Here is a 16124-nt window from a genome sequence, read left to right as displayed (position 1 = left end):
CAGTGGCGTCGTTTGTCACCACGAACCACTATACGTCATTACCGAAAAAAAGCATGACTGTGAATTTATTGATTTGGCGTTAACAGCCCGGGATGATTGGACACTTTGTTAGGTGCGCTGGGTGTCGTATAAAACCGTCGGAATCACTAGTTGCTGCATCAGTCGAGTACGGGATCGAGAACATGGCAAGGCATATCATCTTCTTGGTTCTGGCTGTGTTGGTTGCTACCAGCCTCGCCGCACCAGGTAAACGTTTCCAATACATTTGCATTTTTGTATATCACAGCGGTTTATGGCCGGTCGACTCTCGGACGCGCGGCCGCAACAATGCCCGGGGTGGTCGCGTGCCCGGTAGTCGACCATTCTTTTACTTCTTCGCAGTCCCTAACCGCTTTACTCTTCTGCCGCTCTCTATAAGCCGTTTTCAATCATTTTTACACAGTGTGATGCAACTATATGATTGGTGTGTTTTTATAGACGCCCTGCGTCATCTTTTACGGCCAGTAATCGGTCGTCCCTCGAATTGGGGACCGGTAGACAGCAGAGGTCGCCAGTTCGGCCGACCACATACTCATTTGTTGCAGTATCCGGCCGTAGTACCTTCCTAATGCTCCTCAAATATTGCGTCTAAACTGTGCCCACCATGTACCCTCTTGTATAGGCATTTCGTCGCCCGTATCCAATAGCGAGGACGGGATGCCTTAAATACTGTACCGCAACCATAAAAAAAGATCCTGAAGATACCTTAATATACCTTTTTTAAAGAACCCCCTTCTGTAGTCTCTACTTGTACATAACTAGCTTCATTCCGCGGCTTTGCTTGTTGCTATATTATGATGTTCAATAGTCTCCAATGTTCCTTGTGAAATGAGCTATTGAATGTAAAAAGAATTATTAAAATCCTACTGGCAGTACCAGTGATCTTGGCGAAATATCCATTCTTAGAAAGTGATAGACACTTTTCTTAATAAAACTTCTGTAACTTCCAATTCAAATATAAATGTATATTGATAGCAAGAATTTATTATAAAGTTTTAAATATTTATCCATAAAATTCGTTATGTATAATTCGATCCACTAAAATAAACAATCAAAATATTTTATTAATATGTCAACGGCGTCCTACTATTTTCAGAATTAGGTACAGCACAGGAGTATTCTTATTGGCCGTAATTTAGAATGTAAATTTCATTAAAGGAGGACCCCAAACTCTTTCCTCTTTTCAAAATATATTCCCAAATATACATACATACATACATATCTGTCACGCCTGTCTCCCATTAGGGTAGGCAGAAAGAAAGCCAAATGCTTCGATTCAAACAAACCTCTTTCGCTTCTTCCACATTCCCAAATATGGTATATGTTTCTTATTCCAATTATATAAAGGTGAGCGAGTGAGGCGGTACTATGAAGGAGGACTGGGCGGTTACGGCGGTGGCGGCGGCGGCGGCGGTGGCGGTTTCGGCGGTCTCGGCCCGGCGCAAGGTGGGCAGCTCGGCGGGATCGGCTACCCGGTCGCCGGCTCGCAGTCCTTCTCCAAGTCCTCGGCTAGCGCCAGCTCAGGCTCAGTCGGCGGTGTCGGTTTAGGTTGAGAACAGGTGAGTTAATTAATTAATTTATTATTTTTCTTTATGTCACAAAGTGGCAATTTAGCATAGACCTTGCGCGTTGCGAGTCCTAAAGAAACTTTTCAATTTTCTTCATGATTTCAATCTTTCATCAGTTTTCTTAAAATCTTACATTCATTGTAGTTTTTACGTGAAGTAGAAAGTTCATTTTACATTCTCAGCTTTGAGAACTTAATAGTCGAGGGATAGGCAGCAGCGTCCCTCCTAGCCAAAGCTTAACATCGGTTGCCTATTCACCTGCCGAACGTGGCAACTACTGACAAAGCCCTTCAGGGGGAGGCTTATGTTCAGCAGTGAACAGTTAATGGATTATATGATGATGATGACAAGTCCACCGAATTATGTTATCTTAGAATTTAGGGCCTTCTTTACTAATTTTGCATGTTCGTCTCATTGACAATCTTGGTGACGTTGTGATTTTGCTTTGCGTAAATGAGGCCTCGAATTCGATTCCTGGTAGGGCTAATTCAGGAATTGAACTTTCTGTAGGGTGTTCTGGGTTAATCTGGGGTATATATGGGTTAATCCATAACCCAGATATCTCCAGATGTTGTGGTTGCACCTGGTTTCTTATAACACAGGGTATCCTAGTTTGAGGACCATTTTTGGGATTTTAGAATTGAGAAGATTGGTGTGATTGTTTGGTACTTATTTAAATAAAATTTTAACATTAAATTTAGATAAATTTAAATTTCTTATTGACACTCTTATTTACTCATTAGTATTAAGACTTTTTTATTTATATAGTTTGATTAATGTTTACTCTTTGTTTCAGATATGGCGTAACATTATTATTTATTTTAGTTGTAAAAATTTTCTTCTATTAGTAAAGGGTCCGCAATCCAATGTATTATATCGTGATAGATATGTTATAATAAACATGTTAGATTATTTTTAAAAGATTATTATTGTTAATGATATAAATATAAATGGTCCACAATCTATATATTTTGTTTTATAATTATATCCTATTTCCCTTCTTTTTTCCTTTATTGTAAGGCCAAAATTAACACTCTCCTCCAATAACTTCTTTTAATATGTAGATTTATTTTTCATGTCGTAACTTATGATGAGTTAGAGGTTTGAGGTTAGAAATTGAAAGACAGGAATTTGGGGAACGAATTGGTGATTAGGGTGTAGAGATCATCCTGTCTCTGAAAGTGATTATTACTTTAATGTAGAATAAAATTAAACCTGTGCCTTTATTCTAATATTATGCACTTTAAAATATCGAAAATTTAGTTTCCGTTATTTTGGGTCCTAAATAATGAATATTGTATGTAGCATGTATAAAAAATAATTCTAAATGTACATTCTTGTACATGTATATTCTTTTTTTATGTCGCAAAGTTATGTGTATTCTAAATCTAGACCTTACGACCTTACGAATTGAACGCAAAAAACTAATTCCGAATATTTTTCTCTCTTAATAAAATACTAAATTGAACTAACCGTTCTGAAAAGATGCAATTACTAATAATAATATAATAATAGTTAATTATTAAATATATTATAGAAAATAGTCAATGATAAACTGTTCTATGATTCTTTTTTTAAATTTTTAAGGGCTTTTACCTTCTTCAGGTATATCAGCCTTATCGTATATATCTAGTATTCCAGCGTAGGATTTGCAAATAAATTGTTAGTTGCACAGAGGAATTATAGATGTCTTACTTACGTCTTTTAAAAATGTATGTTTGGAGATTAAAAAAAAGAATTAAAATGTTGCTTGAATTTGTTATTTAGCGAGTTATAACAAAAAATGTTTTAAATATTTTAATGTAAAAAATGACTGCATGAGAAATACATTTTAAAGGCATATCACGGCAAAGTTGTATACTGCCGAAATATCGGAATCTTGTTAAAAAATATTGTATAATATATAAAATCTCTTAGACCATTCAAACGTACACACATGAATACAAATTCTTGTATTATATGGGAATTGAACCCGTAGATAATGGGAGGTAGCACTAAATCACCAAGTTTGTTAATATTCGTAGTTAATGTATTATTATTAATAATAATTAGTTAATATTAATTACCTCTTATTATTTTAATTACGGTAATTTTGAGAAGATCGCCTATCAGATCGAGTAGTAATAATAGAGAGAAAAAATAAGTCTTTGTTCGTGTTTATTGCATTTAAAATTACTTTTTTGGTATATCATTATATGAATAGATAAATCATGTTTGGCTTAAAAATAAATTAACGACAATACTACGTAGTAACAATGTGAATTACTTAATAATTATGTTTTAGTAGGCGTGCAGTTACTTGATCATGTTATTAATAGTTTACGTCTTATGGAGCAAATAAAGATCATACCATGGTGAAGCTCCATATAAGAAGACAGGTTTATACTTTCGTGATATACTTTTGATTATAAAATAAATTTTAAATTAATAATGTAAAATTAATTATATTCATATAACTATACAACGATTCATTTAATTATTTTTTTACACTTAATTAAATTTCCGTTGTCCAGTTATGATATAAACATATATAAGTAGGCGTGCAGGTACTTGATAATGTTATTAGTAGTTCACGTTGTATGGAGTAGGCAGAGATCATATCATGATGACAATCCATGTAAAAATATATGTATACGCTTTTTTAAATACACTTTTGTTATAATAATTAATTTTAAATTAATAATGTGTAATTAATTATTTACATATTAACTACACAACGATTCATTTAATTATTTTAGATTAATTAAATTTCCGTTGTCCAGTTATAACAATTATAAAAAAATAACATAAGTATACATATATGTTATGCTTTATATACAAACCCTATATACACTTTCTCGTTTTGGGTTCTCAAAGTGACTTTAAAAAATCCCTTTAAGGGATAAGTCCGCTTGTGTACATTTTTGTTATAACCTAATATCTATACTATTAGTGAATGTACAAAAGCATATAAATAAATAAATAAATAAGTTTTAAAAATATTAAGTTGTAATTACAGTGATACAATATACAATCGTAAAAGCGTACAAAATTAATAAAACAAATTATGAACTATGTTCATTGTTTTTGTTCGCATTGAATCTAAGACACATTGTTAGTCTTGAGGTTCTGGCTAAAGGAGCTAGCGGCGGCGGAAGCGGATGCTTTTGTGAACGACCGCGTGCCTCGAGCGTTGTCGTTATATTGCCGTCCGTTTCTATTGTAGGCCGTTTCACGACTGCCGCTGTAACTAATAGGTTTACATTATATATGTATTATTGTATTACGTATTATGTAGGTATATATTCAGTAATAGATAATTAACAGCTTATATGATGATGATGATATGTATGTATACTAGATGTTTCTTACGGCATTACCCGCGTGTAATAATATATGTATAAAGTATTATATGTCTTTTTTATAATCCGCCCTATAATATTAAGTAACAAATATACTTACACTAAAATACCTTTAAAAACTTTCGTTATAGGGTTATTTGAAGTATTTTCTTTTTAAAAGATTTGAAGCAGGCTAATTTACTATCAAAATATCGAATAACTTTAATTACTTGATATTTTGGTAGTTATGATAGTACAAGCATTGTATTGTTATACCTACCTAAGACAAATTGGCAAATAGTTAAACTAAGTAATGTATTCCCCATTCTTGTTAATAAACGAATTAATTTAACTTGATTCGACTTAAAACCTAACTATACAAAAGAAAAGAAAAACATCCATGCATACTTTCTGTTGTTTTCACTGCTACATCCATTACTGCTTTCGTTGCTATTACTAGCGTCCCGCTCGTCGCTCCCGCGTCCGTATCCGCCACCATACCCGCTATTATTGTAGCCGCGTCTTATCCTTTTTCCTAGAAATTATGGTGTGTTAACAGTAGGCATCTTAATAATATTATGTACATATCATTAAATCATTATATTGTTATTATAATAATATTGAATTGTAAGTCAATATGTGTATTATGTATAATATTTTACGTGTATTATATATAGTTTAGTTGAGCATTCTCGACTAAAATTCACGTAAGTCAATCATGGTATTCTTACATTAAAATATTATAATATCTTGCCGACCTGTCAGCATAATTCTTGTTAGTAGTCTTTAAACAGATGCTTCTGTAATTGCAAATATTTATAAAAACCAATTACAAATAGGAAATTATTCTTTATTGTACACAAAAGGTGATTAAAATATAAAAACAAACATAATAGTGCACAAAGGCGAGCTTATCTCCAATAGAGATTTCATCCAGCAAATCCAATATGAGAAAAGTGACAGTTCATTAGTAGTTACAGTCATACATGTGTACCAATCGACTTAAATGTTATAGTTAAAAATAAATAAATAAAATGTCTTTACAATTGAAAAGACCAATAGGTATAAATAAATAAATAAAATATATATAAGTAAATACATATAAATAGATAGATATATATTATATATAATACACAAATATAATAAGTACGTACATCAGCTTTGTGAGAGGTAATAATTCTTCAGACGTGATTTAAAAATCCCAATGCTTGGGATCGTACTTATATTTCTTTTTCAACCAATATAGATTTAAAATTTCCGACCAGTTACCCTTATAAATTATAAGTAATATATTTAAAATGACAAACAGACTGATGGCATATTTGTTAGAAAGTAGTAATCGACTCTTATAATACTGCAATATTTAGTGAACGCTAATTTCTTCTAGTACGGTGTTTGGTTCAATTTATTGTCATGAAACTTTGCATATACGTTTGTGATTAGTATGGAGGGCGTAAGCTACTTTTTATCTCTGTCTAGCAATATATAATACCTATCGTTCACGTGGTTATAAATTATGTTAAATCCATAAATAAAAGTTACTGCACAATAAATATAGATAGAATAAATTTTGAATCTTCCATACCAAGTTGACAGGTGGACGCGTCGTGTTGTAATGGATGGATCAAATTTTTTTTATTGGATTTATTGTCAACCGACTTCAAAATTAAAGTTCTCAATTCAGTTATATTTTATATGTTTGTTACTATTAGTTGGTGATCAATTTGAAAAATTCTTTTGTATTGCATAAGATCACTTACATATTGGTTCCATTGAAATTTTATCAAAATCGGTTCAGTTGTTTAATTTTAAATTAAAAATAACTGGTTTTGTATTATTTGTTATAATGACATTTTTTTTTGTGGCACACTAACTTAATTTTTATTTATGAAAATTTGTTTAGCTCCACTTGTACAACATTCCATTGAAAGAATGCTAAATTCATTTCGGATTTCAGTTTCACTTTATATTTCAGAAACTTGTATTTGGCAACACTGTTCGTCTCTTTAATTAAATAAAAATATTTACCAGGAATAGCAGATATGGCCATAGACCATAACACCACCAGCGTCAGTATTAGAGCCACCTTCGCCATGGTGATAGCCCAACTATGTTTTGCTTCGATTCAGACATCATTTTATATGGTCACAGCAGACAGGATGGACACGCTGCATCACAAATGATGATGCGTCACGGTCAACTACTGTCATGTTTTGGCGACACCGTGATGGACACACAAAGGGGTCACAAACAAAATAATTCGGCAATTTGTTTTGATCAATTCGCCCTTGACTTTGTCCAAGAGTCAATATTGAAGTGGCCGCAATTATATGATTAAGTTGTGAGTACAAGAGTGCGTGGTTTGTTGATACAGCTCTAAGGGTTTTTTTTTTCAATGGTTGATAATGGAATAGTAACGCCGCCTGTGCTAACCTTATACATTGGCGGGCCACTAGTGAGGCATGATAGGCTAGAATGAAAAGGCAGGTCAGTTAGCCCTTCGTGATGAATACATCTAGACTTCAGCACGATGGTTTCCAGGGGGGACCACGTAGAGGTCGCCCTGATAAGCTATATTGCTAACAATGGGACTGGTAGTCTACATTACTAACAATCTCTTTCCCCCACTCTAAGGGGGTTGGAAAAGGCATTGTTAATGATGGGATATAACAGCCCTATTGCTCCATTTACCATTCTGGTTTCTCCTGGAAACCAACGCTGTTAATTCTTATTGAATTTGGTACCTATAATCCGTCACGCAAGTGCATACCATTTTTACCAATTAAAAATAATGATACATTCCTAAGATATCACTCACATTGTAATGAAAACATTACAACCTCCTACGACCGGGGGAAAGGGATTCTTTATTCTTTATTGTACAAAACATACTGTAAATTACAATTCATTATAAACATAATGTACAAAGGCGAGGAATTGTTAGTAATGCGGACTACCAGTCCCATTGCTAGCAATATATTCTGTCAGGTCGACTTCCACCTGCTCCCCCCTGGAAGCCATCGTGCTCACTGACAGGTGTTTTCATTCTTACCTACCATCCCTCACAGGTGCCCCGCCAGCACATACCATTAGCTCAAGCGGGGTTACCATTATATTATCATCCATCAAAATGCTTCCTACGACCAGGGGGGAAAGGGATTGTTAGTAATAGGATTTAACAGCCTCGTTACGGGGGAAACGGATTGTTAGTATTGGGTACCTAACAGCTCCATTGCTAGCAATATGTATATTAAGGTCGACCTCCACGCGGTTCCCCTTGAAAACCATCGTAGTTAATTATTGTGGAATTCGTCACCTTGGGCTTAGTAGTCAGCATATACCAATAGCGCAGGCGCAGTTACCATTTCATTTTCACACATTAAAAAAACCCTTTACGATCATATTCATTTACATCGTGAATAATTGAAAAAAGACATATCTGAAAATAAGAACTTGTCAAGACGATTATTTTCGCTCATTATAATGTAACGATTTTTATTCTTTTTACTTATTTTTATTTATTATTAACGATGCATTATTAACGCTTGTATGTGTGAGTGGGTGGTCAGAAGGAAGTTACACATATACCGACCAAATGAAGACTTATTTTTCATTATGTCTCATGAGAAATAATCAATTTGATAGTTTGTTTTGTTTGGATCCTCCATGAGCCAGTAGTTTTTCATAGATGAAGTCCAAGGTAAGATTCTTGGTCGGAAAACACAATACACAAAATAACAACACAAAACAACATAGCCTTAAGATTAGCCTTAAGAAATTCTAATAATTCAATATTTATATTGGTTACTTATTATAAAATATAATCCTTATCTATAATGAAATAAGAACTTATTTTTTTCAAACAGATATGCGTCGTTTTGATTTTCAAATCAACTGCTCTATTAGTCCTTAATCTTGGAATCAGTGTAATTACATCTCTTTTCAATGTTTCCTGTTATAATTTGACCTTTATGACTATTGTAATAAGTGTGAAATAATGCGAAAATGCGTACCTCCGTGTGCACGGTAACACCATTCTCACTGACCTTGTCTGTCTGTCGGTCGTTAGACCCATTTGTTCTTTTTTCAATAAGCTCTCTACTCGATCGTTTTTTTGTTTTAAAAATTAAAATGTAGATACAAACAGATATTCTGAATACCTCCATAGATAAAGTAATAATACTAACTTTTTTATAGTAACTCACGAACGTTGTGGTTAATAAACAACAGGTAAATATCTAGTTTGTACGTAGTAGGTATAGTTTTTTTTAATAGATATATTTTCTTGGTCTCAATGTATCAATAAATTTGTAAACCAGGAATGTAAAGTAGATACACACCTATAAGTAAAATTATTACTCGTACGATTTGCTCCAATACATTATTATGTATGTATTACCAGAGTATTACGTAGGAATGTCTTAGAAAAAGTGACACTTGCTCAGAATAACAATTTATTTATATAATTTACTTATTACTAAATATTGTGCCTGCCTATATTTTTTTATTTAACTCTTTATTGCATCAAAATTATAAAAATATAGCATGACAATTAGAAAATTCAAGTGAAATACAATAGCATAAAGTACAGTTTAAAATATACACATAAAGGTACAAAAGGCGGTCTTATCGTTAGGGCAATCTCTTACAGACAACCTTTAGTTAAAGGAGAACAGATAAAAGTGGGTAGCTGGCACAACTGTTAATTAATAATAAATATTACATTAAATATCAGTTTAAGAAATAATGAACGTGTTTTTTTTTTCTTTTTTAAATTTTCCACAGGCTATCACCAATATTTCTTATAGAAAGCTCCCTTGACAACATATTTTTCATCACTTTTTGAGTCGCTGTTGCTGCTATCCTTTCCGCCATCTTTTTTATTGTCACCTTTCTCACCACCGCTTTTTCCACCATCGCCACCACCACCTTTGCCGTCGTTTTTGCCTCCATCGTTTTTGGCGTCTTTATTCTGGCCGCCATCATCCTTGCTTCCTTTATTTTTATCATCGTTTCCTTTGCCTTTCCATCCTATAAAAAATATTATTAAAAAAATATGTTATTAACAAATATTTTGGGTTATTAACATAGGTTATTGAGATCATTCAGAACGAAGTACAGCTACGTAGTAATTATCTGTCAATTGTCAAAAACAATTCAACAATTTTCAATGTTAAATTCGAAATTATTAATTATGCAATAATATTCTTATTAAGCTGTTACTGAAAGTTATGATTTTGATGGCAAAAATGTATTTGATGATAAAAATGAGAAGTAGGTGCAAATATAAAATAGTAGATTTATACGTAAGATATTCTGTGATTAATATTGATAAAAGTGATTGATTGATAAAATATGTGTTACGCAAGTGGTTACGCAATGTTTGCCGAAATGATCCCCACTCAGTGTCATGCTGTAACTGAAGAGCTACAGCACTGATTTTCAGCGGGAGACATACGGGTAGGACTTAATTTAAGTTTAAGAGAAACTTATCATATTTATTTTCGAAAGACTAGAATAATCTGGGTGGACTCACCTGGGTGTGTTGATACACAAGCTACCAAAACTAGTAAACCCAACACGACTAAAGTGATACGTTTCATCTTGGACGTTTCCCTGTTCTATTTAATCGTTAACATTTACAAGATCTCTTTAAATACTACTAAACTGTTACTAGATTTACAGTTTCTGACTATATTTAGTAGCTACATTCGTTTCTCAAGGAAAATTGGAATGTGTAAAAAAGTTAGGCGTCAGAGAGTGCACTCGTATTTAGATTGTTCGACGCTCTATGGCATTGTAAATAGCTTTCCGTAATACCTAACAATTTAAAGATAAAAAATTGCAAATAAAAATGAGTATATTCTCTAAATTAAAATACCTATGTGACTGTGATAAGTATAAGACCCGTAGGGATTGTAAAAGGCGACTAAGGAAGCTTATGGTGAAGGGATGGGCAGTAGCGTCCCTCTTAAAACATTTGTAAAAGCTTAACTGCGGTAGCCAACTCGCTTGCTGTAGTGATACGCAAGCGAGTTGGTTAAACACTAATTTATTCATTGGAAGAATAAATAGAACAAATTATTACCGGCCAGTATTTACAAAATTATTAGTGGCCAGTACGTGAACATAATATACTACACTTGCCAAGCGTGGTAACTACTGGCAAAACTCCCCTTATGGGGAAGGCTTATGTTTAACAGTGGACAGTTAAGGGCTGAAATAATAATAAAAAGATTCCTACATCATCATCATCATATTAAGATAAGGATAAAGATATATTTACTTAACGAAGTATGTTTGTAGAAGCCGTTAATTATCTACATAAGCTTCCCTCATAAGAAGGGCGTTGCCATTAGCTGCCACGCTTGGCAGGTGGTTGGAAACATTAATTCGCGTTTTGGTGAAGAGGGACGCTGCTGGCCATCTTTTGATCATTGAGTTAACTTAGTCGCCTTTTACGACACCCACGGGAAAGTAAAAGGTGGCCCATTCTATGTCGGCACTACAAGGTAGCCTCTTAATGGAATATTAATAATTAAAATGTTTCGCTGTATCTAATCTACGCCAACAAATACATATAAATGTCTTATTTTTTTGCGACTAGAAAACCAGTTTTGTCTAGATGTTGGATAGTTTTTAACCGACTCTAAAAAAGAAGGAGTATCCACGTTCCACTGTATTGTTTTTTGTATGTCCGCCGATTTCTCCATCAATTGTATAATAAAAAGTTTTATAGTATTTAAATAATATATAACACAAATGTAACAATTGCTTGTACCTCGAGCTAAGAAACTAGACAACGTATATCTGGGTACACAGCAGCAAATGGCTTGGGTTTGAATTGTTTCTGAGTTGATCCGATCGAGAATCGAACAGCGATGTAATTCTTTCAATTTCAAATTTCAACATGACCACGGGCGAAACCACGGGTTACAGCTAGTTATAAATATTTTATTTTTACACGTTTGTTTCTTTCATTACAGCTATTTAGTTTAGTTTAGGGAAAGCTATATTTATTATTAAAGTAAATAAATAAATTGATATTAATCTATGATTGAAAAAAAGAAATAAAGGATGTAATATTTTTGTCCAAGTAAACTTTAGCATTTTCGAATAGTAATATTTTTCATTATGCCCATGTTTAATATCTTGTAATATACTAGATTATTCTGCATTTACTGTCGCACTCAGTCGTTAATGATTACCTAAGTAACTTCTTAGTACAGATTTAAAAAAAGTCCCTCTCGGAGTCAGTTTATGAATCATTAGAGGTCGTTAAAGTCTTTTACTAATTTCGTTAAAAAGTCAGTTTACAATTTTAATTAGTTATAATTAACTAATATCTCATTAGTATTAATTTAATTAACATTTCTCAGAGCGGCAGTTAATATCATACATGTTACCACGTATGTACATTCTTTATTAATAATAAAAATAAGAAAGTATGTTTGGATGTTTATTAGTCAACATATTAAAATTTTTAAACATAAGATAGTGCGACTGTCCTAATTTATGCGGCCAGAGCCGCAGAATTCATTCATTCAATTCGGGAATAGAATAAAATGCGTAAACTTTAAAACAAAATATGCTATATTATTGTTACATATATAACTATTTATATATATTTTATGTACAAATATTATGGCGAAACGTATCACTATAAATTATCACACTGAGCTTTTGGAATTTCCTACTGTGTATCACTGGTATTCAATCCTATGCGATGATTCACTTCTGAAACAAGAAACATTCAAATATTAAAATATAACTTAAAAAGAATTTAGTGTAAACAATTAAATCAAAATACATTACTGTTTCTAGAACTCACCAACAGATTTAACCGTGGTAGCCGTATCCACCAGCACCAGATTTCGCACTAGCGCTAGCACTAGCACTAGCTTTCGCACTTGATCCGCCATATCCGCCAGATCCACCGCCTCCCAGTCCGCCACCACCCAGTCCGCCGCCGCCATGTCCGCCATGTCCGCCACTGCCGCCACCACCGAGTCCGCCGCCGCCGCCGCCACCCAGACTGCCGCCGCCACCCAGACCACCGCCGCCGCCGTGTCCGCCACCAAGACCACTTCCGCCACCGAGTCCACTTCCGCCACCGAGTCCGCCGCCGCCGCCTTTTCCACCGCCGAGACCACCGCCAAGACCGCCGCCATGTCCGCCGCCGAGGCCGCCACCGCCTCCGTTACCGCCGCCGAGGCCTCCGCCAAGGCCGCCACCGCCTCCATTACCGCCGCCGAGACCACCGCCATGTCCGCCGCCAAGACCTCCACCACCTCCATTTCCGCCGCCTAAGCCGCCTCCGAGGCCACCTCCTTTTCCGCCTCCGCCGCCAAATCCGCCACCACCTCCGAATCCGCCACCACCGCCTCCGCCGAATCCTCCGCCGCCTCCACCGCCGCCACCTCCACTGAGGCCACCGCCTCCGTATCCTCGCCGGACGCGGTTATGTTCTGTAATATATAATAATTTTATTAACATTTATTTTGCTATATATTTGCTAATGTTTATAAACTATATCGGAACTTCTTGTACAATATACGACACATTTGTAAATAATATGAAAATTAATAACAAATTTATGATACAAACGCCCTTAATTGTCCATTGATGAATGTAAGTCTTCCTCATTAGGAGAGTTTTGCCAGTAGTTGCCACGCTTAGCAGGCGGGTTGGCAACCGCAATAAGGCTTTTAAGAGGGACGCCGCTGCATGGGCAGCAAATTCTCGATCTTTGGTAGAGGGCCATCAAGGGATGATCCTTGACTATTAACTTCCCTTAGTAGCTTCTCACGATACCCACGGGAACGTGAGGGGTAGCAAGTACTATGCCGGAACATACGGTGATTTATTCAGGGTCGGCAACGTGCGCATAATGCCCCTGGTACTGCAAGCGTTTATAGGCTACGGTAACCACTTACCATCAGGTGGGCCATATGCTAGTTTGCCACTTCAGTGGTATAAAAAAAAATGTAATAATAAATTGTACATGATTATGGTTCTCAAACTGACACACCTTGTGGAATGAGGAACCGAACAACGGGCACCTGGCGAGGCAACGCTAAACATACAGATCCTCGGGTCTGGATGTTTAGCGTTTGCATTGCTTTCTTTTCTGAAGTATCTTAATACTTTAGAAAAGAAAATAATAATAAATAAATGTAATAAAATCCAAAAATATTATTATACCTGGTGCTGCATGAATGCAAATTAGGCCAAAGGCCAACGCGGCCACAACAAGCCGCGCCATCTTGGACTGTGCTGTTCAGCTGCCAGACTCAAGCTTTTATACACCTCAGCTTATGTCATGACTAGGTGTCCGTGCCTATACTTTGATAGCCTCTTCAGTTTTTGCAGCGCTCGCAGTTGTTTTTGCTTCAATTTTTGTTATTAGCATTTCGATTAGACAGTATATGCTAAATTAATATGCTCATGCATAGTGTTTCATTATTATTGGGAAGTCCCGCTGGGTTGGTTTTTATTTTAAGTGCACATGTAAATTATCTAATGGCTCTGATATTTCTAAGAAAAGAAGCAACATTTATTACTTAAGGAAAGTCTGAAACTTGGTTTAAAATATGTTAATGCGAGTATTAGGGATTGTTGGTACTTAGTGGAACTATAAAAAACTTTGATGCTTACATAAAAAAGGAGAATTTTGAATTGGTTTTCTCAATAATTTCTCAATAAGACATTTAATTAATTAATTAAGTAGGCATATCGGAATAGATAATAATAAGAAGTAAAAGTTATATAATGTCATAAGTAACTTCCTTCATAAAGCTCAAATAACTAAGTTTATGTATTTTCCAAGAATGAAATAGTATTGTTAATTTAGCCCGAATTTAAAAGTCGTGATTTTCCGTTTTTTTTTTTATACAACTTAGAATGGCAATCAAGCTGACGGCCCACCTGATGGAAAGTGGCAACCGTCGCCTATAGACATGAGCAGTACCATGGACATAACAGAGTATACTGTTTCGTCCATGATACCCCCATGCGTTGCTATTCCTAAGGTTCCGTTATCATGACTTTAATAATTAAAAAATAAAAATAACATTTTAATTAAATTTATGAAAAAAAAAGACTAAAAAACTCACAGAGCTGTTGAATTGTTATTAATTATAGAATGATGTAACTTTTTTCTTTATGCAACTACAGTGGCAAACAAGCATACGGCTCGTCTGATGGTAAACGGGGTTACCGTAGCCTATGAACGCATGTAACACCAGGGACGTCATGCGCGCGTTGTCTTCCCTTGAGAAACAACCTTTTTGAAGAACTCCATGCTGTAGTCTCCAGGGAAAGTCTCAGCAGGAATATCATTCCAAAACTTGGTGTTTACGGGAGGAAGCTCCTTTAAAACCTCACTGTGCGTGATCACCCTGGTTCAAAGGTATAAGGGTGGATTCCCGGATGGATGGATGACGAGCGGTGCGATGGTGAAAGGTGGACACATCTATACATATACAATGTAATTACTAGTAACTGATAACAAAAACAACAATTTATTTTTAATAGACGATAATGGAATGGTTACCCCGCTTGCGCTATCGGTATACATTAACAGGGGCACCAGTGAGGGATGATAGATGATGTTGAAGCAGGTTAGGTGACCCATCGTGATGAATTAAACAATAAGTCAGGCACGATGGTTTCCAGGGGGAATAGCGTGGAGGTCGACCTGATTGCTAGCAATGGGATTGCTAATTCCTATTACTAACCATCCCTTCTTGTTCTTATAAACTACGATTGGTATATACAATATACGAGTATATAATCTATCTATCTATCCATTTAAGAGCTGCGCTCTTGTCGGTGGAGCTCTTGCCACTCATTACGATTTTCAGCGAGTCTCTTCACCTCTTGATACGACACGACACCAACTCCTTCCTTGAACTGCCTGATGTAACTATGTCTCGGTCTCCCTCTCCCCCTTCTTCCTTCTATCTTACCTTCTATTATAATGTTCATAAGTTCGTCGTGTCGTATCAAGTGTCCTAACATTTTTTCCCTTCTGTCCTCAATAGTTTTAATAATTTGTCGTTTTTCCTTAACCCTAAGCAGGACCTCCTCATTGCTAATTCGATAATATATATAATATAAGCAGTAAATATAAGAAAGATTATAAATTTGTGGAAAGTATTATTTTACATAATTTTAATAGGACACGAACTTTGAT

General features: G+C 35.1%; 4 protein-coding genes across 4 annotated transcripts; 1 reads left to right on the top strand and 3 right to left on the bottom strand.

Annotated features, from left to right (window-relative positions):
• The first annotated feature begins 35 nt into the window (after positions 1-35).
• On the top strand, positions 36-2574 carry LOC113518027 (uncharacterized). The gene is made up of 3 exons (XM_026902776.3): positions 36-246; positions 1387-1598; positions 2404-2574. The coding sequence occupies exons 1-2, from the start codon at positions 93-95 to the stop codon at positions 1590-1592; spliced, it is 360 nt and encodes a 119-aa protein (XP_026758577.3). The 5' UTR covers positions 36-92; the 3' UTR covers positions 1593-1598; positions 2404-2574.
• Positions 2575-3652: 1078 nt separating this feature from the next.
• Positions 3653-7147, bottom strand: LOC113518487 (uncharacterized). The gene is made up of 3 exons (XM_026903445.3): positions 6956-7147; positions 5336-5462; positions 3653-4836 (listed from the first exon to the last, which is right to left on the bottom strand). Exons 1-3 carry the CDS (start codon positions 7020-7022, stop codon positions 4689-4691), a joined length of 342 nt encoding a protein of 113 aa, XP_026759246.2. The 5' UTR covers positions 7023-7147; the 3' UTR covers positions 3653-4688.
• A 2018-nt stretch (positions 7148-9165) lies between these two features.
• On the bottom strand, positions 9166-11694 carry LOC113518410 (uncharacterized). Its single transcript, XM_026903319.3, has 2 exons — positions 10464-11694; positions 9166-9958 (listed from the first exon to the last, which is right to left on the bottom strand). Exons 1-2 carry the CDS (start codon positions 10528-10530, stop codon positions 9717-9719), a joined length of 309 nt encoding a protein of 102 aa, XP_026759120.2. The 5' UTR covers positions 10531-11694; the 3' UTR covers positions 9166-9716.
• Positions 11695-12502: 808 nt separating this feature from the next.
• Positions 12503-14285, bottom strand: LOC128200206 (uncharacterized). Its single transcript, XM_052892860.1, has 3 exons — positions 14132-14285; positions 12759-13395; positions 12503-12664 (listed from the first exon to the last, which is right to left on the bottom strand). Exons 1-2 carry the CDS (start codon positions 14190-14192, stop codon positions 12767-12769), a joined length of 690 nt encoding a protein of 229 aa, XP_052748820.1. The 5' UTR covers positions 14193-14285; the 3' UTR covers positions 12503-12664; positions 12759-12766.
• Between the last annotated feature and the right edge of the window lie 1839 nt (positions 14286-16124).

This window comes from Galleria mellonella, unplaced genomic scaffold (genome assembly GCF_026898425.1).
Source record: "Galleria mellonella isolate WM207_F2 unplaced genomic scaffold, CSIRO_AGI_GalMel_v1 utg171, whole genome shotgun sequence".
Lineage (NCBI taxonomy): Eukaryota > Metazoa > Arthropoda > Insecta > Lepidoptera > Pyralidae > Galleria > Galleria mellonella.
This window is presented reverse-complemented; position numbering and strand designations above follow the sequence as displayed.

What these genes read in the sequence shown, in the direction of transcription:
- LOC113518027 (XM_026902776.3), top strand. Translation starts at nt 93, where the DNA reads ATGATTGGACACTTTGTTAGGTGCGCTGGGTGTCGTATAAAACCGTCG. An exon ending in TACCAGCCTCGCCGCACCAG is followed by an intron (nt 247 to 1,386) that starts GTAAACGTTTCC and finishes AATTATATAAAG; the next exon opens with GTGAGCGAGTGAGGCGGTAC.
- LOC113518487 (XM_026903445.3), bottom strand. Translation starts at nt 7,022, where the DNA reads ATGGCGAAGGTGGCTCTAATACTGACGCTGGTGGTGTTATGGTCTATG. An exon ending in GGCCATATCTGCTATTCCTG is followed by an intron (nt 5,463 to 6,955) that starts GTAAATATTTTT and finishes CATAATTTCTAG; the next exon opens with GAAAAAGGATAAGACGCGGC. An exon ending in AGCAGTGAAAACAACAGAAA is followed by an intron (nt 4,837 to 5,335) that starts GTATGCATGGAT and finishes TAAACCTATTAG; the next exon opens with TTACAGCGGCAGTCGTGAAA.
- LOC113518410 (XM_026903319.3), bottom strand. Translation starts at nt 10,530, where the DNA reads ATGAAACGTATCACTTTAGTCGTGTTGGGTTTACTAGTTTTGGTAGCT. An exon ending in TTGTGTATCAACACACCCAG is followed by an intron (nt 9,959 to 10,463) that starts GTGAGTCCACCC and finishes TATTTTTTATAG; the next exon opens with GATGGAAAGGCAAAGGAAAC.
- LOC128200206 (XM_052892860.1), bottom strand. Translation starts at nt 14,192, where the DNA reads ATGGCGCGGCTTGTTGTGGCCGCGTTGGCCTTTGGCCTAATTTGCATT. An exon ending in TTGCATTCATGCAGCACCAG is followed by an intron (nt 13,396 to 14,131) that starts GTATAATAATAT and finishes TATATATTACAG; the next exon opens with AACATAACCGCGTCCGGCGA.